Source organism: Taudactylus pleione, unplaced genomic scaffold (genome assembly GCF_031769625.1).
Source record: "Taudactylus pleione unplaced genomic scaffold, aTauple2 ptg000016l, whole genome shotgun sequence".
Taxonomy (NCBI): Eukaryota; Metazoa; Chordata; class Amphibia; order Anura; family Myobatrachidae; genus Taudactylus; species Taudactylus pleione.
Genome location: NW_028284418.1, coordinates 46,280,715 through 46,305,794, shown reverse-complemented (window position 1 = coordinate 46,305,794; position 25,080 = coordinate 46,280,715). Strand labels below are relative to the sequence as shown.

Sequence of the window (25,080 nt, the reverse complement as noted above, 5' to 3'; positions counted from 1 at the left end):
AAGATATCGTTATTGTTCAAATAAATTGTCAAGTGTGTACAGGGCTTTACATGTAAATCTGCACAAGCACCTGCTGGTGGCTGCCCCTTGTGGCTGTTTTTCCCTGGGCTCTGTAGTTCGTCTCACAGCTCTAGCTGAAAATTGGGGATGCTGACATATTTGGGAAGACCAATAAATACGCCTCAATCGCAAACATTGCAATGTTTATTGGTCGTCCTGCTCACACCCACATTTTCTAGAGTGGTACTAAACTATATCATATCATTGTTAAAAAAAAAAAATAGAACAGACTTTTTGGTATATCATGAACAATGTGTATGCTCTAATAGTATTTGCATCCATGTTTATCACTAGCAGAAATAATAAATCCATTGCTGCTTAGCTCTGATCCTAGAACTGAAACACTAGAAAGGTAAAACTTTAATGGTCATTAATGTACTACAAAGTAAACAAAAGCAATGCCAATGTGGTATTGTGATGTCATGCATCTACTTTTACACAACTGCAATCATTTATGAGGGACTGATGAATTGTGCCACAAATGGTGGCATCTGAGACAGAGAAGTTGGTTATATCTCCCTAAATGTAGATTATGTAGCTAATACCCTCTGAACCATCCCTTACATTCCCCACATTTGAGGTTCATGCTATACGCCTCTTCCAACCAGTAAACCTCAGAGTAGCTGTCATTTACCGTCCCCCTGGCTCTCCCTCCAAATTCCTTGACAACTTCGCTTCCTGGCTCCCTCACTTTCTCTCCTCAGACCTTCCCTCCATTATCCTAGGTGATTTTAATATTCCTATTGACATTCCCACAGAATCTTCTGCAGCTAAACTCCTTACCCTCACCTCTTCATTTGGTCTCGCCCAATGGACCTCCTCACCCTCCCATTTGAGTGGGCACTCACTTGACCTGGTCTTTACGCACCGTTGTGATATTTCTGATTACTCCAATTGCCCATTCCCCCTCTCTGACCATCACCTTCTCTCTTTTAACCTATCCCTCTCTCCTTCCCCTCCTCTAACTCCTAAAGCTACAATTACTAAGCGTAATATTGAGGCTATTGACACTGTTGCCTTTTCCTCCCTGCTGGACTCTCTTCTCTCCCCTATCATTTCTCTCTCCTGTCCTGAACAAGCTACTTCCCTGTACAATTCCTCCCTTACTTCTGCTCTTGATTCTGTTGCTCCAGCAATAACCACTCACCCTCGCAGATCCACACCACAACCCTGGCATTCCAAATGCACCAGATACCTACAAAAGTGTTCAAGAATTGCAGAGCGTCAGTGGAGAAAGTCACGCTCTAAGGCTGACTTCCACCATTTCAAATTTATTCTCTCTTCCTACAGTGCTGCCTTGTCTCTCTCCAAACAAACATATTTCAAGAACCTCATCTCCTCCCAGTCCTCAAACCCCCCCGGCGTCTCTTTGCCACTTTCAACTCCCTACTCTGCCCTTCCCCTCCTTGCCTTCCCTCCTCACTCTCTGCCCTCGACTTTGCCACCTACTTTACATCTAAAATTGACTCCATACGTGAGGACATCATATCCCATCAGACCCTCAGCACTCCTCCCCCTCCTTGCCCTTACCACCCCTCCCCTTCTGTTTCACCAACTCGGACATCCTTCTCCCCTGCTTCTGGAGGGGAAGTCATGGCCCTCATCCGGTCCTCCCCCCCTTCCACCTCCACTCTTGACCCTATCCCTTCCCGTCTCCTCTCCCACCTGTCTCCTTCTGCCTGTTCCCATCTGGCTCACCTCCTTAATCTCTCCCTATCATCTGGCACTGTCCCTTCTGCATTCAAACATGCTCTTGTCTCCCCCATTCTTAAAAAACCTACCCTTGATCCTAACATACTTTCCAACTATCGACCCATCTCACTTCTCCCTTTTGCTTCCAAACTCCTTGAGCGTATTGTCTACAACCGCCTTACCACCTTTCTTTCTTCCCACTCCCTCCTTGACTCATTTCAATCTGGCTTCCGATCTCTCCACTACACTGAAACTGCCCTCACGAAAGTCAGCAACGACCTCCTTGCTGCCAAATCCAAGGGCCACTACTCTCTGCTCATTCTCCTTGACCTCTCTGCTGCATTTGACACTGTAGACCACCCTCTCCTCCTGCAAATCCTTTACTCTCTCGGTCTACGTGACACTGCCCTCTCCTGGCTTTCCTCCTACCTCTCTGATCGTTCCTTCACTGTGTCCTCTCATGACTCCTCTTCCCCTCCACTTCCACTAAAGGTAGGAGTTCCCCAAGGTTCTGTTCTTGGACCTCTCCTTTTCTCCCTATATACATCCTCTTTGGGTGAACTCATTAACTCCTTTGACCTCCAATATCATCTCTATGCAGATGATACTCAAATTTACCTTTCCACCCCTGAGCTCACCCCTGAGCTCCTTAACCGTATCTCCAACTGTCTCTCTGCTGTCTCTTTGTGGATGTCCCAGCGCTTTCTTAAACTTGTCTAAGACTGAGCTGATCATCTTCCCACCCTCTTCCACTACATCACTTTCCACAATTTCATTATCTATTGATGGCACAACTATCTCCTCTAGCCCCAAAGTGCGCTGTCTTGGAGTTATCCTAGACTCCTCCCTCTCGTTTAAACCGCACATTCAGCACCTCTCGCAGTCCTGCCGTTTTCACCTAAAAAATATCTCCAGGATTAGACCCTTCCTCACCCAGGATGCCACTAAAACCCTCATCCACTCACTGGTCATATCCAGATTGGACTACTGTAACCTTCTCCTAGCTGGCCTCCCAGTCTCTCACCTCTCTCCACTACAATCGGTTCTTAATGCTGCTGCTCGGCTCATCTTCCTCTCCAGACGTTCTACATCTGCTTCCCCTCTCCTTCAAGCCCTACACTGGCTCCCCTTCCCCTTCAGATGCCAATTCAAGGTTCTTACATTCGCCTACAAAGCCCTCACCAAATCCTCTCCCGCATACATTTCTGACCTTCTCTCCCTTCACACTCCCGCCCGCCCACTTCGCTCAACTAATGCATGCCGCCTCTCTTGCCAAGTGATTACTTCCTCCCACTCCCGCATCCGAGATTTTGCCCGTGCTGCTCCCTACCTTTGGAATGCTCTCCCTCTACCCATCAGACTCTCCACCTCTCTACAAATCTTCAAACGGGCTCTCAAGACCCACTACTTCATCAAGGCCTTCCAGCACTCATCCTAACCCACCTCATGCTCTTTCCTTCCCATCTTCCCCTTCTGTGTCATGCCTGTCTATCTGCCCCTCCCCTTCTGTGTCACGCCTGTCTGTCTGCCCTCCCCTTCTGTGTCATGCCTGTCTGTCTGCCCCTCCCCTTAGAATGTAAGCTCTCACGAGCAGGGACCTCTTCCTTCATGTGCTTCTCTTTACATTTTCTTCTACTCTCTACTCCCCATTAGGGCACCTAACACGGGACCGCCAATTCCTGGCAGCTTATTGTGAGTGCTTTAATCACTATTTCAGCAATGTATATAAGTTGTGTCCTTGTCCTGTAATGTACTATATGTTACTTGTTTCTTGTTCACCTATTAGTTCTATGTTCTATGTACTATGTAAGGCGCTGCGGAACACTTGTGGCGCCATATAAATAAAGGATAATAATAATAATAATAATAATAATAATTATGTGCATGATTGGTCAGAAGCGAGATTTCCTTTTCTGTAATGGGACTATTTTAATTTTATACAGGGTTGGACAGGATGAAATGTTGCATCTTTGCAGTAGGGAATACCGCCTTTTCCTCTCTGGAAAACAACTACAGTATGAGGCTTAGAGATTAGGTTTTCACTTTAGTTGTAATGAGACAAATTTTGCACCTCGCACTTCTACAGGACAGTAATTTCCTTGGTGTACTAGTGTCTGTTGCAATAAAATCTATTACAATTCTAATGCACAATCGTGAGACACCTGTAATAAACATGGTCCCACTGTCCTGTCACTGTAATGATTTATTTAGGGAGGTGAAACTGAGAACTATTTAGGAGTACATTTAACAAGTCGGAATTATTGAAAGTGACAGTAACATTTATCTTCAAGTACAGTAATCCGTTTCCACCGTAAGTAGCCATAACGCATGGGGAGATGGTGACAGACACAGGAGTGGTCTACAGCCGCCTGGATAAAGTAATTAATCCTGACTACTTCCTCACAGCATCAGTGGCACCCCTTCCTCACAGCACCAGTGGCACCCCCTCCTCACAGCACCAATGTCACCCCCTCCTCACAGCACCAGTGGCAACCCCTCCTCACAGCACCATTCGCATCCCCTCCTCACAGAATTAGTGTCACCCCCTCCTCACAGCATCAATGGCACCCACTCCTCACAGCATCAGTGGCACCCCCTCCTCACAGCATCAGTGGCACCCCCTCCTCACAGCATCAGTGGCACCCCCTCCTCACACCAGTGTCACCCCCTCCTCACGGCACCAGTGGCACCCCCTCCTCACAGCACCATTGGCATCCCCTCCTCACAGCATTAGTGTCACCCCCTCCTTACAGCATCAATGGCACCCACTCCTCACAGCATCAGTGGCACCCCCTCCTCACAGCATCAGTGGCACCCCCTCCTCACAGCACCAGTGGCACCTCCTCCTCACAGCACCAGTGGCACCTCCTCCTCACAGTACCAGTGGCACCCCCTCCTCACAGCACCATTGGCATCCCCTCCTCACAGCATTAGTGTCACCCTCTCCTCACAGCACCAGTGGCACCCCCTCCTCACAGTACCAGTGGCACCCCCTCCTCACAGCACCAGTGGCACCCCCTCCTCACAGTACCAGTGGCACCCCCTCCTCACAGCACCATTGGCATCCCCTCCTCACAGCATTAGTGGCACCCCCTCCTCACCGCACCAGTGGCACCCCCTCCTCAATCCTCACAGCACCAGTGGCACCCGCATATGCTGGCCACAGCACCAGTGGCACCCCTTCCTCACAGCATCAGTGGCACCCCCTCCTACAGCACCAGTGCCACCCCCTCCTCTCAGCACCAGTGGCACCCCCTCCTCACAGCATCAGTGGCACCCCCTTCTCACAGCACCAGTGGCACCCCCTCCTCACAGCATCAGTGGCACCCCCTCCTCACAGCACCAGTGGCACCCCCTCCTCACATCACTAGTGGCACCCCCTCCTCACAGCACCAGTGGCATCCCCTCCTCACAGCATCAGTGTCACCCCCTCCTCACAGCACCAGTGGCACCCCCTCCTCAATCCTCACAGCACCAGTGGCACCCGCATTTGGTGGCCACAGCACAAGTGGCACCCCTTCCTCACAGCATCAGTGGCACCCCCTCCTACAGCACCAGTGCCACCCCTCCTCTCAGCACCAGTGGCACCCCCTCCTCACAGCATCAGTGGCACCCCTCCTCACAGCACCAGTGGCACCCCCTCCTCTCATCACCAGTGGCACCCACTCCTCACAGCATCAGTGGCACCCCTCCTCACAGCATCAGTGTTACCCCCTTCTCACAGCACCAGTGGCACCCCCTCCTCACAGCATCAGTGGCACCCCTTCCTCACAGCACCAGTGGCACCCCCTCCTCACAGCACCAGTGGCACCCCCTGCTCACAGCACTAGTGGCACCCCCTCCTCACAGCACCAGTGGCACCCCCTCCTCATCATCTTATACAAGGTTAGTAGTACTTCACTGACCTTAATCCCTGGCCTTGGATGGTATGGGCTGAGAGGGGGAGTCATTTCATGGATGATTTGCAGTAATATATTTATATTGTCTGTCTTGGTAATCTGGGACATTTCTGCATTCATTTGTATATACTGTAACTGAATGCACAATATATGACCATGTAGACAAGTCTTAAGGGTCAAGTAGTTTACAAGTTTAACTATTTAAAATATATACTGTAATGGAGATGTGATAAAGTGAACACGTGTTTAATACGTGCTACATGAAAAGTCCACATTAAATCATTGTTATTAAAATAAAGCACAGTGAAGCCTAGAACCACATAATCTTAAAAGCATATATCCCCAAGGAGAGATACAAACAGAATATCACAGCAAGGAGATAAAATAGAACAGAATGGGTACATAAAACATTACAGTACCTGTGTCCTGCTATCAGATGGAAGATTAGGGCGTACGCTCCGAAATCCTTTGACAACCAGGGAAGTGGGCTGAGAATCCCCATTAGACTCAGCTACTGAAGGAGACCTGTCATCTACGCAGATGGAGAAGAATTTGAAGTTTAAGGTTTTTGATAGAGAACCAATATTGCTTCTTCCAGAAAATACATCCATTTAAAGTCTTCTTACCTGCTTCTCCATCTGCTGCTAATTCACCATTATATTAAAGCAAATAAAGAAAAAGAAGACAAAAACTAAACGTTAGCCGACATAAACCCAGCAGAAGAACATCTATTGAGAGCTAGAATCCATCAGCCACCAGCCCCGCAACAGATTGCTAATGCAGAGTGCCATAGTAACTGGGGCTGCATATCGTGTCCTCACTGTTTCTGACCTTTGGGGACACAAAGAATTCTTTCATAGCAATAAAGGAAGAATTGTCCATTGACTGTCAGTTTAAATGGGAAAACACAATCAAGTGGTTGAAAGCTGTGAACATGATGTGATTTGGGCTCTGTGAACATAAAGCATATGGAACTGCACGCTACAGTTTTAAAAACCTATAAAAAGCATAGTGTGTCAAGTGTTTGACATGACACTAATTACAGACTGTGATTTGCAATCATATATACATAGCTCCAGGGAAAGGCTCTGACAAGCTGATGTGAAATTACAGCACTAACTGTGATAATACAGAACAACATTTTTTTGGAAGCTGCTGCTATGTTCTCTATTGCAAATTAGCCGTCAGTGTATTCAAAAACTGCTTACATTAAAATGATCATACCTGTTCTTGTAACCCATTTTACTTTGGGACAAAGGTAAAAGTCTGCAAGTTGCAGCAGCTGCGAGATTTTAGCGATTTTTCCGCCAAGTTTAAAGCAGCAATAGTTAAAAGGCAAAACAAATTTGATTTGGTGTTTTAAATTATTGCCGCTTTAAATCTACCAGCTAAATCATTAAAATCTCATGGCTGTCTGCAACTCGCATGCTATTACATTCACCCCTTTGCGTGCATTATGAACAATGGGGCTGATTCACTACCGTACGCAACTGCAAATGCAATAGCGATTATGCACGCAGTTCAACTGCGATAGTATGCTAATCCATTGCGATCGCAATGCCCTCACAGCATTACATAAGGACGCCCACTTTACTTACCACACATCCATAATATTAAGCAACACTACGAAACCATCGGTACAGTCGAGTACCATCGCAGCCTCACACACTTGCAGAAGCCCTGACCTTACACAGAAATTGCTAACAACCACGTACACTATCAGGCCTCAGGCTATGTAAGCCATCGCTGTGGATAATTTATGCATGCCCCGGCATTGAAACTCACTGGCAGCCTGCGTTCGCCCAACCACCCCCTGTCACCACCCACAAATGGCACTTCCTGTCAATCACTCTGCGGTGGGTCTGCGTAGTCACTGTTAGTCACTGTTCGCAATAGCTAGTTCACGCACGGGCACTGCAATGCATACAAATAACACTTGGCCGATTGCATGCATAATCACAGTTGTGTACGGTAGTGAAGCAGCCCCACAGACAGGAAAACTGTGCCCAACCTTGCAAGCTTTGATAACAAAGTTGCACATTTGTAGCAGCATTGGGCTTGTTTAAAAAAGGAATGAAAATGAGAAAACATGATTTTGATACAGGAAAAGGCTGAAGTGGAGAAGAAATGTAACATTGGCCCTCATTCAGAGCCGTGCGCTCTGAGCAGAGCGCACGCTCTGAATGAGGGCCGGGCTCCATTTTCATGGAGCGTCCTCCTGGACGCTCGTATAGCTGTGGGTCACCACCCACAGGCTATACGAGCGTGCTTTGTGATGGCCGCGATGGTCGAGACCATCGCGACCATCGAAATTGCGAGCCGGAGCCTGCGGTTGAGGTTTTCAACCGCAAGCTCCGGAGTGATTTTGGCTCTATCAGAGCCAAAATCACTCCCACTGACATCACTAGTGATGTCAGTGGGCCGGCTTCTGACGGGAGGCGTTCCCGTGGGAACGCCCCCGTCAGGGAGGCACGCCCACCAAAGGGGGCGTGCTGTCAATCAACATTGACAGCACGCCCCCATTGATCGGACACAACGAGCGAAGGACTTTCCTTCGCTCGTCGCGTCTGGCGCATGCGCACGACGGAGCTCCCTCCGTCGTGCGCATGCTCAGTCCATAACATCGACCCACTTGCGAGCGGACAGCCGCTCGCGAGTGGGTCTGAATCAGGCCCATTATCTTTATGCTGGACCCAGCGGTGGACGGACAGCAGAGGGTCCCAGTGCAGAAATGATTAATGACCCCCAATGCTCCTTCACATTATAACAACGGTGCTCCCACAATATTATGCCAGCTGTGCACCTACAATATTCATACCAGCAGTACCCCATTAATATTAATACCAGCAGTGCCCCATCAGTATTCATAATAGCTCCTTGCAATGACTCCCTAATGATGATCAGTGCCCTAACAATTATAATATAATCAGTAATGCTCAGTTATGGAAAAATGCATTCTAGCCTTACATTTCTATTTAGCTAAATATACCTATTTAAGAATCTGCATTGACTGAGCAAATGTACGTGACATTTTTTTTGAACCATCGCCTTAAAATTGCAACATTTTGCACCCTTGCAAACACCAGCATGCTGATTCATGTATTTCCTGTAAGAAAGGGTGCAAGTCCACAAAATAGATGTACGTCATCATAAAATAGAACTTCTGCCAGCAGATGTTGGCCTTAAGTGTTTTTTCCCCCCTTTTGCTCGTTCTGCCCAGGTCAAAAAAATGTTTCATTCAAGGCAGAATGGCACATTAGTTGTCCTTTAATTCACTGGCTACAGTTTTAGCACCATTTTTTTCTAAATAATTTATAGCATTAAAACTTGGTGCTTTTTTGTGGCAATAAAACGTTATTTAAAACCCACAATAATGTTTTAAGTGTATCATTGACAAAGGAATCTGATATACGAGTTGAAACAGGGACATCCTTGATTCCTGACATGCCTCAGGCTCACATGACTACTGTCTTGAGAGTTATTGCTTGAGTTGGTAATCCCTTTAAATCATCATGTATCAAATGCCAATTTCACACATTGCAAGGTGATGCTATAGGCTTTGTTATAATAAGTATTACGTTCGTGCTTACTATCCATTATTTATCAACATAGAAAAGAAAGGCTTGTACGCTAGGCAATGATTAACTGAGATTTCTTTTATTAGATATTTTATTGTAACGTACACTAGCATGATCTTCCATTAGACTTGCTGGCTTATTTATGTTGAATAAGATGCTCAAATCAACCCAATATTTAAAAATATATATATAAATCAGCATCACTGTGCAAAACTACAGTATCTGAGTTTTAATCTGAATAGCTAATAAGGGGTTACAGACCCCGGGTGTTGCTCTGTGCAGCCATTTTCCCAGGGTCCAGTGATTCATCTCATAGCCATGACTGAAAACAGGGACTGTGAGACACTGTGGTGAATGGTGCAGGAGGGCTGGGGCCTGGGGGAGAGACTTAGAACCAGTCAGAAGCCGTAATTATGGACAATGCATCTTCTGCTCATACCGTCTCGTATTTGTCATGTTTTACATTAACAAATGTCCAGTGAGAATTAACTTACTCGGTGTCAGCTCACGGTCCAGCGTGGATCTACTTTTCTGTACTTCCCCCTGCAGTGTGGATGCCCGGAGGGTTACTGCTCCTTTTCCTGTGCATACCTTAGTATTATCCACTTCTAGAACAGACACAAGGAAGGTATACATGTCAGGAAGGACAGAAAGCGTGCATTGTTTCCTTTTCTCCACACAGCACAATGCAGGTTGAGCGTTGAGGCCCATCTTCCACCAGATACTGACATTTCTACTGTTTGTAGCTTTTGATTTTTGCAGCAAAGCATTGTGGGATGAGAAAGTCAATGCAGAGGAACTTATAAAGATTCTCAAAAAGATGTCAGTGTAGTCCGGACTATACTCAAAATATAATTCCACATTCCTATAAGGCCTACATAATTTTTACTCATTACATTTTTAAGACCTTTCTATCCATAGATTCCATGATGAGAAATAAAATATCCTACGCAAACTACAAGTTATCATCATGATTGCTAACGTACGCACAATTCGCAGTGGTGCTTATTGCAGTCATTTCTCTCTGGCTGCTAAATGGGCCATAACAATGCATAGGCGTGTACCATAGTTACTCATTATCCCCAGTCATGCCTACTGATTCCGGATGCCAGATCCAGATGATTTCCTGCGCCAGGTGTAAGTGCTGATGATGGCTTGCATATAGGAAACAGTGGGTCAGCGCAATTCGCGTACGCATTAGGACATTAGCATTCTGTCTGCAGCCCATTCACATTCAGAACGTGTCCGCATTGGGACCTGGGTGTGACTCATGCCTGCTGTATTCATTCCTATTGGATGTTTCTGTTAGATGCCCAGCAATTTATACATGGTAAAGCATAGTGCATGCATTATATGCAAACTTCCAAATCATTTTAAATAAAATACTTTTAAAAAGTTCGTGCACTTATATGAAACATTTAAATCATAATTTCCAAGAGACAAAAATGGATTCACATTCAATGATCATTCAAAATAATCCTAATGCAATGTAATGCAAAATGACAAATTCACAAGCATTTATATTAATGTAATGTGAATGGGAAGCGAAGCGTTCGAGCAAGAAATGCAGAATGCACTTAATCTGCTTCCAAACATGTACCTGCAGTTGGCACAAGATCAGGGAAACTTTGTACTTCCTTCACAGGAATGATAGTAACAGCAGAGAGTGAGCGTATACTTATAGGAGAGTTATCTGCTGTAAATACAAAAGTTTCAATACTGTATCTGTACAATTCTTACATCGTACACAAAGGAACATAAACTGTATTATAGATAGATAGATAGATAGATAGATAGATAGATAGATAGATAGATAGATAGATAGATAGATAGATAGATAGATAGGACACACACACAATTTTTTATTTTATTTTACTCACATACGTCTGGATTCTGCTGACTTCTCCAGGGTTTAAGAGAGCATTTCTTGTTTTCCAAACCACCAATGGACCATCAATTATATGACGGATCCGCTGAATATCAGTGGATCGCCCAGATAACTGTACAGGATATTGCTTCGACTGACCACTAGTTATCAGTCTGTCAGACATTCTGAAATTGTCCAACATGTCTAAAAGCGGGGTTGCAGAAAATTGGATTTAAAAAAAAAAAACGGAATTATTTGATTTAAATCAGATTTTTGGGGATTTAAATAGGATTTATAAATTTTTTTTTTTAAGAAAACGTTTTACATTTTTAAACGTTTATTTAAAAAAAAATCCTATTTAAATCAACTAAATGCATTTATTTATTTATTTATTTTTTAAATCCAATTTTATGCAACCCTGTCTGAAAGATTCGATAATTGGACAGCCGCATCTGGCAGTGTTTGCGATGCCACAGCAGAAAGCCCGACATTGCCCCTGCTCCTTCACAGAGGAGGAATGGGGACATTTTTCCTCCCCAGGAGAGGAGCGCAGATACTGAGTGGCCATACACTGAATTATTTCACAGTGTATGGCCACGATATCTGTTGGTTTCAGCTTGTCAGATAAAATGTGTTTTCGGTCTGTGACAGTGTATGCCCAGCATTAGGCATGACTGCACCACATCTTTTAAAATGTGACAACACCTGTGCACCAGCTAGGTGGTCTGGAAATGTGAACTGTTGGGGTCCTCGTGGACCGGGTTGGCTTAAGCATGGTAGACACAAAGCCTTGTTAAGACACCATGAGAAACTAAGCAAAATACTGGTTTGGGGGCCTCTTTCTTCTCTAGTTGGGAGCCTAGGTTGCCTAATGGATAATTCTTCTCTAGGTAGACCTGCTTTACATTAAAGTGGCTTCTGTCTAATATTGAATTCTCCTAATATTCTCCCTTCTCAGAGCATCCTTCATTGCCTCACAGCACTGAGGTTTTGGATTAAATTCCCATCACAGCCCTAAGTGTGTGTAGTTTGTATATTGTGTGGATTTCCTCCTGTTACTCCAGTTTCCTCCCGCAGTCTACAAATATACTTGTATTTAATTGGCTCCCAATGAAAATGAACCAACCCCAATGTGTATGTGTGAGCATGTGGTAGGGAATAGATTGTAAGCTCCACTGGGGCAGGGACTGATGTAAATGGCCAAATATTCTCTGTAAAAGGCTGCAGAATTTGTGTGTGCTATATAAATAACTAGTATTTAATAAATAAAACTGTGAGCTTACACTGATTTCATTAGACGTGCTACTCTGGATCTCCCTAGCTCTGGGTATGTGTAAATGCCATGCTTATGACAGCTTCAGAGGAAGGGCCTCTGCCAAGCTACCAATGGTGGGTGAAGTCTGTGAAATTCAGTATTAAAGCCGAAAACCCCTTCAATGTCAAAAACTGGGTTTGCTTTAATGCAGACAAAAAAATAAATTAATAAATAAACGTAAAAATAAAGCATGTTGTCCCTTTAAGAAGTGATTCAGACTCTAAACAGACAAAAGTAAGGGTGTATTTGGGTATTTTTGGAAAATGAATAGATTGTGCTTCAGCAGTCAAATGATTAATGATTTGCAAGTGACACAGCCCTTAATCAAACTAATTAACTAAATGGACATAATGAGTGAACAGTCATAATACACTGACAGTTACTTAAACCTCAAAGTATCATCATCTCAGCGTGAAGTCCTACAATTACTTTCTAGGTGATGGAATCTAGGCTACAAACCCTTGTAAATAAATGTATCTGTTCCCCACGCTAAGGGTAATTGACAAAAGCAGTTCTCAGGAGTATAAATACACCCAGATTCACAAAATAGACAAATGTAAAATAGAAAGCCCACTAGTATCATCATTAATATATGTGAGGTGGACAAATAAGCCCACAACTAAAAGCCATGCGTTCCGGGATACTTTACCCTTTCCGAAGCCTCCACGGAGTTGGAATGTGTTTGCCGAGCTCAGTCCTATCTGCTGCCTCACACTGCCGCTAATACCTGGCCACAAGTGAGACAGATCCAGTATGTCTGAGTCCTGATGCATGCACAATATTATGTTGGAATCTAGAATAGTATATTCTAAAAATAGAGTGAAAAATAAATCTGTTTCTAAATTGACTAGGTAAACAAATAAAAATTTATATTTTCCTGTGTCCGTGCCTGTTTACTTAATACGGTCTGATACAATAGTACTCAGGAAATCTGTTTGTGTTATTATGGATCATTTGCGTGCCTATTTAGGGTACGATGCAGAGTGTTTACATCTAAGTGAGCAGACATTTATATGTTCTGCAGAGCACATTCTTCTATAGAGGATATACACATCTCCAGTGGCCTGACTGCTTATAACACATACCTGCCTACTTTTTGTTGCTCCTCTCTGAGGGGAGCCCAAAGAGCAGATGCAGCTGGTCACTGGGGTGGGGATGGGAGGGGGCCCGGGCTCTCACATCATTAGGCCCATAAAATTTAGCGATTTGCAGAATTTTAGCTCCGCCCCATCCATACAGAGCTGTGACTCCTGGTATTATCTCTCCATCCTGCCTGCTTCACTAAAAGTGGCCGTGATGTGAGAGATCAGTCTGCTCGTTAGATGGTGCTGGGGACTACTTGAAATTCGTGAGTCTCCCGCATATTCCCAGAGAGTAGGTGATTATTTTATAACATCTAGAAAACAGACTGCCTGCTGAAATATGTTGTGTCAACAAAATAATCTACTTTTAATATATGCTAAACCAGGCTTTCCTACCCTCCCGATTTGGCCGGGAGCCTCCCGATTTTCGGGTGCCGCTCCCGGCCCCCTGGAAAGGCAGGCAAGCCTCCCGGAAGTCTCACACCCTCCCACCTCCCCCCTGAAAAAAACGGAAATACCCACAGCGGGGGGCCCGGTGACACGATTCGCGCAGAATCGCGTCATCGTGGCCCCGGCCCCTGCTTTACAATGCCTAAAATCACGGCATTGTGAAGAGGGGGCGGTGTCACAATGACGTGATCGTGCGGCACCGCCCCGGCTCCGCCCCCAGTGTGACGCAAAATGGCCACCCCGGCTCCGCCCCCAATGGCCGGCCCCGCCCCCCGCTATTAGCCGACAATCAGCTCCCTCCCGGAAGGCTGGAGCTGATTGTCGGCAAGTATGTGCTAAACTGTGATAAAGCTGGGTTGCGAAATGAAATAAAATGTGTATTTCCCAATTGTCTCTTTTCATTCGAGCTGAACTACTGAAAGCTACACAAAAATGGCAGACAGCTTTCATATTGGTGGATGATGAGGATGCTTCTGAACAGTAGTCAGACACAAGGGCCTGATTCAGAGTTGGGAATAGAGAGATATCTCTCTCAACTGATCATCTTGGTGAAACCATGCTGCACTGCAGGGGGGGGGGGGCAGATTTAAAATGTGCAGAGAGATTTAGATTTGGGAGGGACATGTCCAAACTGATATCTAAAGTGCAGTGTAATAATAAAGCTGTGCAGTATTTGTGAGCTACATGCAAAAGCAGCCAGTATTTACACTACATGCAAAAAAATGTATGTATTTACACCCCTTGCATTGCAACATGGTTTGCCCAGGTACACAGTTAAGTGCTATATCTCTCTCTACTCATATGGACAGGTCCATCTTTACCATATGTTTCATGTAATTGTATGTAATTTGCATCATGATGCCCTCAAATTACAGCCATCCACAATATGTCAGAGCTCTATAAATAAACAATAATAATAACACTAATAACAACAATGCCTTATTTTAAGCCTATATATTATTTCTTGCTTTCTTGCCTAATTATGAATGTGTTTGTTCCTGTGTCACCATACTATTAAACCTGCATACTGTCATCAGTTTAGTGCTGTACTTCTGGTATTTGTGGCTTGAATAAAAATATTAATTGCTTACAGCAGTGGTTCCCAAACTGCGCCTTGGCACCATGGGGCGCCGCGGCGCTATCACCAGGGTGCCGCGGCCGGAGGGAAGCTGCTGTCATCTCAGCAGGCCTGGCCAAAATGTTGATCGCCATCCACCGGTAGTTCGCAGAGCTCCCACTGGTAGATCGATAAAAGTGGACTCTGGCCTCTGAAGCTATCAGAGGCTAAAGAAACCTCTGATCGCTTCAGCGTTCCCAGTGATGCAGTGCGCAGGGGATGTCATGATGTCACCCATGTACCCGCGGCCCCACGCAATGCATCACTGGGAACTTGTGAGCTTCCTTTGCGCCTGCTGGATCTAGCTTGATCCAGTCAGTGCAGTGGCAGCGGGAGAGACAGCAGGAGGAGCGGTCACCAGTAAGTTCTGCACAGGGGTGTGGGGGCTACTAGTGGGGGCACTGCCTAAGAGGCACTACTACAAGGGGTACTGCATAATGGGCTCAACTGCAGGTGGCATTGCATAATGGGCAGTACTACAGGGGACTTTACATAAGGAGCACTTCTACAGGGGGCATTGCATAAGGGGCACTATTACTGGGGGCATCATGGGCAGTACTACATAAAGGGCAGTACTACAGGTAATTTGGCTTAAGGGTGCCTTGAAAAAATTAAGGAGACCCTAAGGGTGACTTCAACTGAAAAAGTTTGGGAACCACTGGCTTACAGTCATCTATGTAGAGACTTTAATAACTATCAAACACAGGTATCGCTATGGCATGGAAATTATACATATATATTTGTTAATGTTAGTAACTCTTTTATATAACTTTTACCTCTTTTTTTATATTGACAATTGATAGAGAAAAAAGTTTTGTGACTCTTATTCACTATGTTTCTGTTGTTTTAGGAACTATAAAGTTGTATTCTAGTAAGACAGTAATGTTAAGGAAAGCAGGTGAGCAAAGTAAATGAAAATTACAATCTTTTCAAACTTTCTTGATAGCGTTTAACTGTATCCTGCTCCAGACCAGTAGCTTCAATTTATTAGTAGCATTAGTTATAAAGTTTCCGAGGTTGGATACGGGATCCCGGCGGTCAAGATGCTGGCGGTCAAAATACCGACAGCGGCATCCCCACAGTCAGAATCCCGACTCAATTAGGTAAGTGTCCTAACCCTAAACCCCCCTCACCCCACCTTTCCCTCAGCCTAACCCTAACCCTCCCCCACCTTTCCCGCAGCCTAACCCTAACCCATGCAGCCCATACTTGCTGACTATCTGGCTGCCTCTTCTGGGAGGGAGCTGCCAGATCGGCATGACTGGGGGTATGTGGCCAGTAATGGGGGCGGGGCTGGCCAGACGACAAGGTTTTGCGGGTGGGGCGGGGGGCGGAGCCACACAATCTAGCAATTTAGGGCCCCGCCCCCACTACACACTGGCAATATTACAGGCAGTGTGAAGCAAGGGCGGGGCCAAAAGGACGCAATGCCACGTGAATCGTGTCACCGCCCCGCCCGCTGCGGGGGTATTACATGTAATTGCGGGGGGATAGGAGGGGGTTGGCGGCAGCCGAGAGGCTTGCCTGCCTTCCTGGGAGGTCGGAAGCGGCACCCGATTTTCAGGAGGGTAGGCAAGTATGATGCAGCCTAACCCTAACCCTCCCCCCTGCAGCATAACTCTAAATCTAGACACTACCATGGGTGCACGTTCACTATCACTGTCAGGACAAGACATCACATGGCTATTGCTTGCAGTGCAGATATTTGATGGGGTAGTGCAAGGGCTTCAATACGTCATACATAGATCATTGCTTCCTAGAAACATAGAAACTATGCGTGATTTCCAACTTCTTAAATGAGAATTTTGACTGATATGAAGCCAAATGGTGGAATGATATTGGAATATAACATAGATTAAGGAGTAATAGCAGCTGTGACTATTATAGGTATTTGTTACTGGGACAGCACCTACTCTGACAAAATAATGTGATGTTTTTATTTCACCAGTGCATTAGGCACAATCTGCACAGAGTAAATGAGAGATAGAAGTGGTAGATATCAATAGAAGCAACAATGTGGCATAGAAAACATCATAGTGTTTACAATCTACGACAAAAATACTGGAACTATTGAGGCCGTTAAAAAATATAATCTTGTTCTAAAGTGTGACCATTGCTCTATGGACCTGATTCAGACCTGCTCGCTAGGATGCGGTCGCTCGTTGCCGGGTGATATTTGCATTCTGCGCATGCATATGCATCACATTGCGCGTGCGCGAACCACTGCAACAGATCAGCCCAGTGAGTGAGTGACAGAAGAGGCCGTTTGTGTGTGGTGACAGGGGCAGGCCTCTTGAAACGGGGGAGTGGAAGTACGAATGGAGGCGTGTCTGAGTGTTTCAACGCCGTTTCATAGGCGTGCATAATTAGCAGGCATCGTCATTGTACACGTCACCTGGTTGTATTTCACACTGAAGGGATCGCAGTGCTTGCGGAAAGGTATAGTCAACCTCAAGTGCTGCAAGCACATCCGATGGTGCTCGATGTACCAGTGTTTTCATGCACTTCCAGGAGATGACGTGCGCAAGTGGGCGTCTTATGAATGGTGGATGGGCGTCTGCATTCACAAAGTGATCGCTCGCCAAGACATAGTGGGCATGCTAATGCCTTGCGTGCGATCACCTGCCTTGTTGGGTGTGCGCTGAATTTGCATATGCTGGGAGCGAGCGATCGCATCTAGCGAGCGCCTCTGAATCAGGCCCTATGTGCGACAGTAGCAAGAGGTAACTGAATAGAGATATAACTCACCCTTTTCTTGCATGTTGCAGCTGGGTGTTATTCCATTGACCACATTGTTTGATATGGTAACTTCATTGTCTGTATAATTAAAAAAAACGTCACAGTAAGATAGTTTGCTGCCAAACATATAAGCTGTCTGCTCTCCCGCCAGTCACTGAAATATTTGTTTTGCAATATTGATACATTTTTCATTTGCTTATCATGCATTGCATTTTTACCAACAAAGGGGCATATTCAATTAGTTTTGGACCCGTGATACTTTTTTGCATGCCGCACTTTTCGCCGACTTCGCGTGTTTTAGCCGCGGAAACTTATCGCGCGCGCCCCCGCTATTCGCCATATTCGATTGCAAAGGACATGAAAACGCGTCTCGGCGAAACTCAAACAGCCGAAAAGTGTTGGCAGAATTGGGGAAATCAGCATGACACCCCCCAAAAGATGCAATAACATTGGAAATCAGTATAGATGTCCCCGATTAGCCCCCCTGGAGCTATTTGGGGTACTTAAATGCTTTCAAATGCTTCTATATAGCGTCCTTGCACAAGTGGTGAAGAATAGCATTTAGCATTTTTTTTGTTTTGGAGAAAATAACTAGTCCCAGCAAATTTGGGGTACATGAAAATGGGTGCAAGCATGGTTAAAAAACGCAAAAGTGAAGTCTTAAAAAAGCGTTAAAAACGCACCTTCAGCAAGCGCCTGCAATCAATAAAACACCTCCCCCATACTTGCAGATCCCCCAGAAGCTTATTTCGCTAGTTTTTACGTTTGTACCCCAAGTTTGTACTTTGTCGCCCCCATTTCCAAAGTGCTTTTTTGGGGTGTTCTTCTTTTTTTTTGAGTTTTTTTAATACAGTCATCCTCTGGGGGTCTGTCCAAAGGGTGCAGAGTGGTTTCCGCACCTTTACACCCCGAAACCACAATTCTGCCCTTTTTTCCGCCGGATATTCATAGGCAAAACTTTTTCGCCTATTACACTGCATTGACTTTCCGCGTACGCAAAACGTCTTGGCAATTGAATATGGCGAAAAGTTTCCGCCTGGTGAAATGATGTCATCCGCGATACTTTTCCGTGGATCCGGACTTTTCGCCGGCATTTGAATACGGGCCAAAATCTACTATACTGATCACATGATTGAGTAAGGGCGCAATCTAACATTTCACACATAATGGGAATAGGATCACTGAGTCTTCTTGGTTCTATTTTTTTATACACATTTATTTATGAAAAGCACAAAAAAAACTAAATAGGATGTTGCGCCTTCTCACCAAAAAGCATCTGGAAATTACAAAATGTGTTGCGTTAAAACTAAAATTAAGAGGGTAAATAAATTTGGCGGGATGGATGCAATGTTCCATTCACCTTACATCCCATAGAGGAGTGCAGGGAAATTTGTGATGTCAGGGGCTACGTGACTGGCTAATATGTGTGCAGCCGAACATCGCCAGTAACGGAATTCCCCCCTAAGAGGAGGCCTGGCTTACGCCACCCCTGAGCTGGTGGTAATAAATTAGATCCTTTAGCATTTATTGCCACCTTTAAATTAGATCCTTTAGTATTTTTGTGGATGCTGTGTATCCACAAAAAAGAGGAACACCTCCCTAAATGCACTTTTTGTCCAATTCATTAAAATTAGTCCATCTTTCAAAATTAGATTATTATTTTTCCATTTCAGTTGAAAACTAGGTGCCCTTGGACGGCAATTCTGTATTGGCTGATCCCTCACATTCCTCCCATAGACAAGTGCAAACTTTTGTATCCTCACAGATGCCACCAATGTGGCACTGTGGATTCGTACTATTGTAAATAAGCCTTTGAGATTCTGCATAGTAAGCAACATACTAAAGAAGAACATACAGAAACTAGGAAATATAATCAAAAGTACTTAATTCTAATAATATATTATATTTAAATTTACAGAATATAAAAAATAACTGCTTCATGCGTTAGTAACTTAGGTTAGTGCATGAGGTGCAGAAGAGCTGTCCCCTCCAGACTACAGAACACATTGTGCAGAACAAGAGATGAACTCACCAGAACTCATGCTGTGAGCCGTCCAAGTCTCATTCAGTGTTTGGATGTTTCTATTCGAAAAGGGAAAAGACAAATGTTTATCTCATGCTGGACTGTTTCGCAGCTTTTGTCACCATTATCTTCTGTCATAAGTTAGAAGACATGTAAAAAATCTGCCAGTAGAACTTCCTGAGCCTTATTCAGCTCATATGCCCATTTATGGTGTCCCCATCTCCCTAACTTATAAATCCTAACATTGCTTATGAAATACCAATAGAGATGAAGTCATGAATCAGATAGTCTGCTAGTTCACATGCCAGATAGACAGCAGGAGATGGGGATAAATAAATGGTCATCTTACTAGTAAACTTACATTTTGTATCAATTATGTGTCAAGTAGAAATTTTCTTTTATGAAAGTGAACATATTGACCTATAAACTAGTTTCATGCAGTGGCATATTTGTGGGTGTAGCAGTGGGAGCAGATGTTGTCCCTGACGCAGTGCTTCCCAACTATTGCCCTGAGGCGCCCCAACACACTCTGAGGTGCCACAAGTGGTCCATTCTCAAATCAAATTATTTGGGCTGGCATCTTTGAAAACTTGGATGCATGTTGCCTCTTGCCTTAGAGAAGCAGCCATTTGCACAAGCTTGTACTGCTTAATGTGCACCCCCCCCCAACTGCTCCTCTACTTCCCCCTCCATTCTCATCCTCTGTAAGGCTTCCTTCACAGAGAACTGGGCTCTGTAGAACTTCTATGTCAGTAGGGTCACATGAGTTTATGCATTACCTGTCTCTTCATATGTGCACAAGTCTCTCTGTCTCCTCCCTGTGCACTTCTCCCCCCTCTTAGTGTGTATGGCTTGCTCCAACAACACAGTGCCCACTTGTCCTTTGACCCCCCCCTTGTCTTCCATTTATCCACCTGCTTTTGTCCACCGCTGCTTAATGGAGGTGGTCTGTTATGTTGAGATTCATCATGTCTACACGGTTGACATGTTGAGCTGATAGAATGTCGACCTAATGTCAAAAGTGGATCCACTTTTTGTAAACAATCTTACTTATTGAATGCAGTGCCTGGAAATAATTTCCTATAAGAACTGTGGGCCTGATTCAGATCCGGACGCTATTTGCGCTCGCTCGTTCAGAAAAAGGGGCTGGCTATTTAAATTGAGCGCTCGCTCTTTGCGGTCTGTTGATGCCTCTATATCTGAGCGAGCGAACGAAATATGCGCTCGCTATTTTGTAAAGACGCCCCCTGGCCGCTCGCATCATACGTCATTTCCGCTATTTATTAGATTAATCGAGTACATCGAAAGGCGTCTGAACTGCTCGCCGTGCTTGTGATTGGATTTTCCTACCGCAATCATGCGAACAGTTCAGGCTAAGAAACAACCAAGTGACGTGATCGATGACGCTGCTTTGTTAATTATGCACACCCTTAAAACGTCCGTTTTGACCGTTTGGCACGCCTGCATTCGGATCTCCACTCCCCGTTGTCAAGCACCTTCCCCTGTTACCACCCACAAACGCCTCATCCTGTCACTCAAATTAGCAGGCACTCGCAATTTTACGAACACACGATTTCCGACTGCACTGACTGGTTGGCGCATGCGCATTACGACCCATACGCATGCGCAGATGTGCGAACATCGCTCGTAGCGAACGAGCGGCCGCTTACGAGCTGCTCTGAATCAGGCCCAGTGTTCATCACTATTCAGAGCAGAATGGTGCTTAGTATTTTAAGTCTCCCTCCATACTGTATGCTGTAATAAAGGGGGTAAAATGATTCTGAATAATTAACATGTTCTGGTTAGTAAAATTCACATACCACATAAACAACATTCCTTACAGGTCACAGTTGTTTAAGATTGTTTTTGGGTAGTATAAAAAGACTGGGTTAAATCTACACTACTTAGTTAAGGCGCACCCATCAGCTACACATTTTGCATGGGGGTTAGGACAAGGAGCACTGTTCTTGGCCCATTCATAGACCTAAGTCACACCTAAGCCCTTTTTGTCTGGTTTCCAGACATTTGCACGCATGAAAATCAGTAAAATATTCTGTCAATTATCACAAAGTGACTTGTATGGCACAATTCCCCTCTGTGTGTTGCCAGTATTGACAGAATATGGTCTCATTGCCATATTTCCAATTGTGCACAAAGCAGTTTTATCTGTTCCCATTCAGCCAATTTAATAAACTCAGAGCAAAAGAAAAATTGTTAAAAACACATTAAACACATTTTGGAATGCATTTTCCATGCTCTGATTAGAAAAACATGGAGGATGCAAGGACAGGGCTGGATTAACGACAGGGCAGTCGGGCCAGTCGCCCAGGGTCCCCCACACACAGGGAGCCTGCGCACATAACTACACCAACAGTGTGTGTGTGGTGGGGGGGGGGGGCACAATGGCATATGTGAACTGGAGGCACTACATTGTGTTTATCAGATTTGTATTGCTGGCAGTATTACACTTTCTATTTTTTAATAACAACGCCAGTATATCGTATTGACAATTTTATTGGTAGGGACTCCCACAAGCCTTAATCCGGTCCTGTGCAAAGAGCTGCGATGTCCGTCACGAAACCCACAGTATAAAGTACACAGCTACTACTCTTACAGTATACATTACTACATGCCCACAGTGTACTGTAGCCACTAACGTGTCAAACAAGTAAGCTCCCTTTCAGTAATAGCACCAAGGCAAGGGACAATTGTTGCACAATCCTAGTAAGTGCATAAAACCAGGGTCACCAGGAAATACAGAATGAAAGATACTATGCACTCTGCTGCCGTGCAGAGAGGAATGTGTCTGCCTGAACAGGTTGCCCTGGACAAGCCTGGCCAATTAGTAACCACTCCCCATACCCACTACACACTGCCACACAAAACACAGAAAATAGGAACATATAACACAAAACCACCAGGATTCAATATGTGAATTTCTGATTTGCCAAATTATGGCTGTTTGTGTGAATACAGGAGCTCATTCAGACCCGCTCGCTAAGATGCATACCCTCGCTGCTGCTGCTGGTATTCAGTCTGTATGCATTGTGCGCATGCGTATACATTACAGTGCACGTGCGCATACCTTAGCGAAAGTTCACAATGCATTCGCTCGCAACAGCGTTTTAGAGGTGTGCATAATTAAAGACAGCATCATAGTACATGTCACCTGGCTTGTTTTTACACTGAAGTGCTCGCAGTGCTTGCAGCAAGGTATGGTCAACATCAAGCGTTGCGATCGCATCCGATGTTACCCGATGTACCGATGGTTTCATACACTTCCTGGACATGACGTGCACAAGTGGGCGTCTTAAGACAGGCTGGTGGGTGTCTGCATATACTATGTGATCGCTCTCTAAGGAATACTGGGCGTGCTAATGCATTGCTGTGCGATTGCACTGCCTACGCAATTTGCATACACATCATGCGAGCGATCGCATCTAGCGAGCGGCTCTGTATCAAGCCCATAGGGCTTGGATCAGAGATGGACACAAGTGCCGTCGCTGCTGCGTTCCCATACGCAGCAGCTGTGCAAAAATATGCAAATGTCGCAGCCACTGGAATTTGTATTGAGATTCCACTGGCAGCATCGCGGATCTGCCGCTTGTGTACAAGGGCACAATCGTCAGGCACAAATCGGTTGATCATCAGACTTCTGAGTAATCCTATGGTCATGCAGAACATCTGACGGAGCTAACATCTGTGCATGGCAAGCTGTGACCCCACCGACATGCCTGCATTTGAGTCGCCACCCCCGTTACCACCCACAAAAGGTCTCTGACTGCCAATCACTTTGTGAATAAATCCACTCTATGACGGCCATCACAAGACCATTGTGGCACATGCGCAGTGCGACTCCGATGCATGGTCAGTAAGAAAAATCATCGTCCACGTGCAAAAGCACTGACATTGCGAAGAACCCGTCCTGCACAGATACGCTTCTATAAGGCGCTTGTTTTATCTTCACCACATTCCAGATTACTTCACCGACCTACCTATCGGTGTACTGATGAACAAGTTGCCACCCACAAAAAAGTGATCGGGGAAGGGTTTAATAAACCCCCAATTGGTGATAGTTTCTTCACATGTATACGGTTATTTCATTTTTTCCCTCTATCTACAATACTTTCTGTAATTATGGGTGAAGCTCCATAACCCTCCTCTCTCTCTCATATAATATATATATATATTAGGGGTGAGCGGGTTCGGATTTCTGAAATCCGAACCCCCCCGAGCCCCCCCGATCCGAGTCCGATCCGAATCAGGCTCGACTTTTCCCGCCTGACTCGGATCTGAAATCGAGGCAAAACGTCATCATCCCGCCTTCCGAGTCTCGCGGGTTTTGGATCCTATATAAGGTACCCACGTCGGCGCCATTTTCTCACTCGGCTGTGGACAGTGAAGAGGGAGGGTGGGAGTTAGGGCTGTGTAGTGTAGTGTAGTGTAGTGCTGCTGTTGTCCACTACTTCAAAGTCCATAGGGGCTGGCTGTGTTGTGCTGTGCTGCTGTTGTTAATAGGGGCTGTGTCCACTACTTCAAAGTCCATAGGGGCTGGCTGGACTGTGTTGTGCAGTCAGTTCTCCATAGGGGCTGTGTCCACTCCAAAGTCCTGTGCAGTGTCCCAGTCCTAAAGGAGTGCTGCAGTGTTGTCCAGGGGGTGCTCTGTCCATCAGGGGTGCTCCCCCCAAGTGCTAAAAAAATAATATATTTTCTGTGTTTGTGAATTGTGTGCGCAGTAGCCGCACGTGCATCAACAAAGTAGTGCCAAGCGTGCGCCTGTGTCATAAGTAAAGGGCCGGCTGGCTTGACCGTTAAAGGGTGCTGTAACCCCCGAAAGTACACTCCAGTCCAAACCAAAAAAAAATTATTTTCTGTGTTTGTGAATTGTGTGCGCGGTAGCCGCACGTGCATCAACAAAGTAGTGCCAAGCGTGCGCCTGTGTCATAAGTAAAGGGCCGGCTGGCTTGACCGTTAAGGGTGCTGTAACCCCCGAAAGTACACTCCAGTCCAAACCAAAAAAAAAATTATTTTCTGTGTTTGTGAATTGTGTGCGCAGTAGCCGCACGTGCATCAACAAAGTAGTGCCAAGCGTGCGCCTGTGTCATAAGTAAAGGGCCGGCTGGCTTGACCGTTAAGGGTGCTGTAACCCCCGAAAGTACACTCCAGTCCAAACCAAAAAAAAAATTATTTTCTGTGTTTGTGAATTGTGTGCGCAGTAGCCGCACGTGCATCAACAAAGTAGTGCCAAGCGTGCGCCT

The 25,080-nt window shown here is 45.3% G+C and overlaps 1 protein-coding gene across 19 annotated transcripts in view; it reads right to left on the bottom strand.

The window, feature by feature from the left end:
• SORBS1 (sorbin and SH3 domain containing 1) overlaps positions 1-25,080 on the bottom strand; it is a 434,665-nt gene that overhangs the window by 123,119 nt on the left and 286,466 nt on the right. For 16 of the 19 annotated variants that reach the window (XM_088475931.1, XM_088475933.1, XM_088475925.1 and 13 more), the window contains 6 exons: positions 19,832-19,881; positions 17,809-17,877; positions 10,830-10,925; positions 9,724-9,837; positions 6,278-6,295; positions 6,071-6,183 (listed from right to left, as the gene is read on the bottom strand). In XM_088475931.1, the coding sequence (XP_088332057.1) occupies positions 6,071-6,183; positions 6,278-6,295; positions 9,724-9,837; positions 10,830-10,925; positions 17,809-17,877; positions 19,832-19,841 (420 nt within the window). In that variant the 5' untranslated portion in view covers positions 19,842-19,881. The remainder of the gene's footprint in view (positions 1-6,070; positions 6,184-6,277; positions 6,296-9,723; positions 9,838-10,829; positions 10,926-17,808; positions 17,878-19,831; positions 19,882-25,080) is intronic. The other 3 variants (XM_088475894.1, XM_088475903.1, XM_088475941.1) reach the window with 3 other exon arrangements.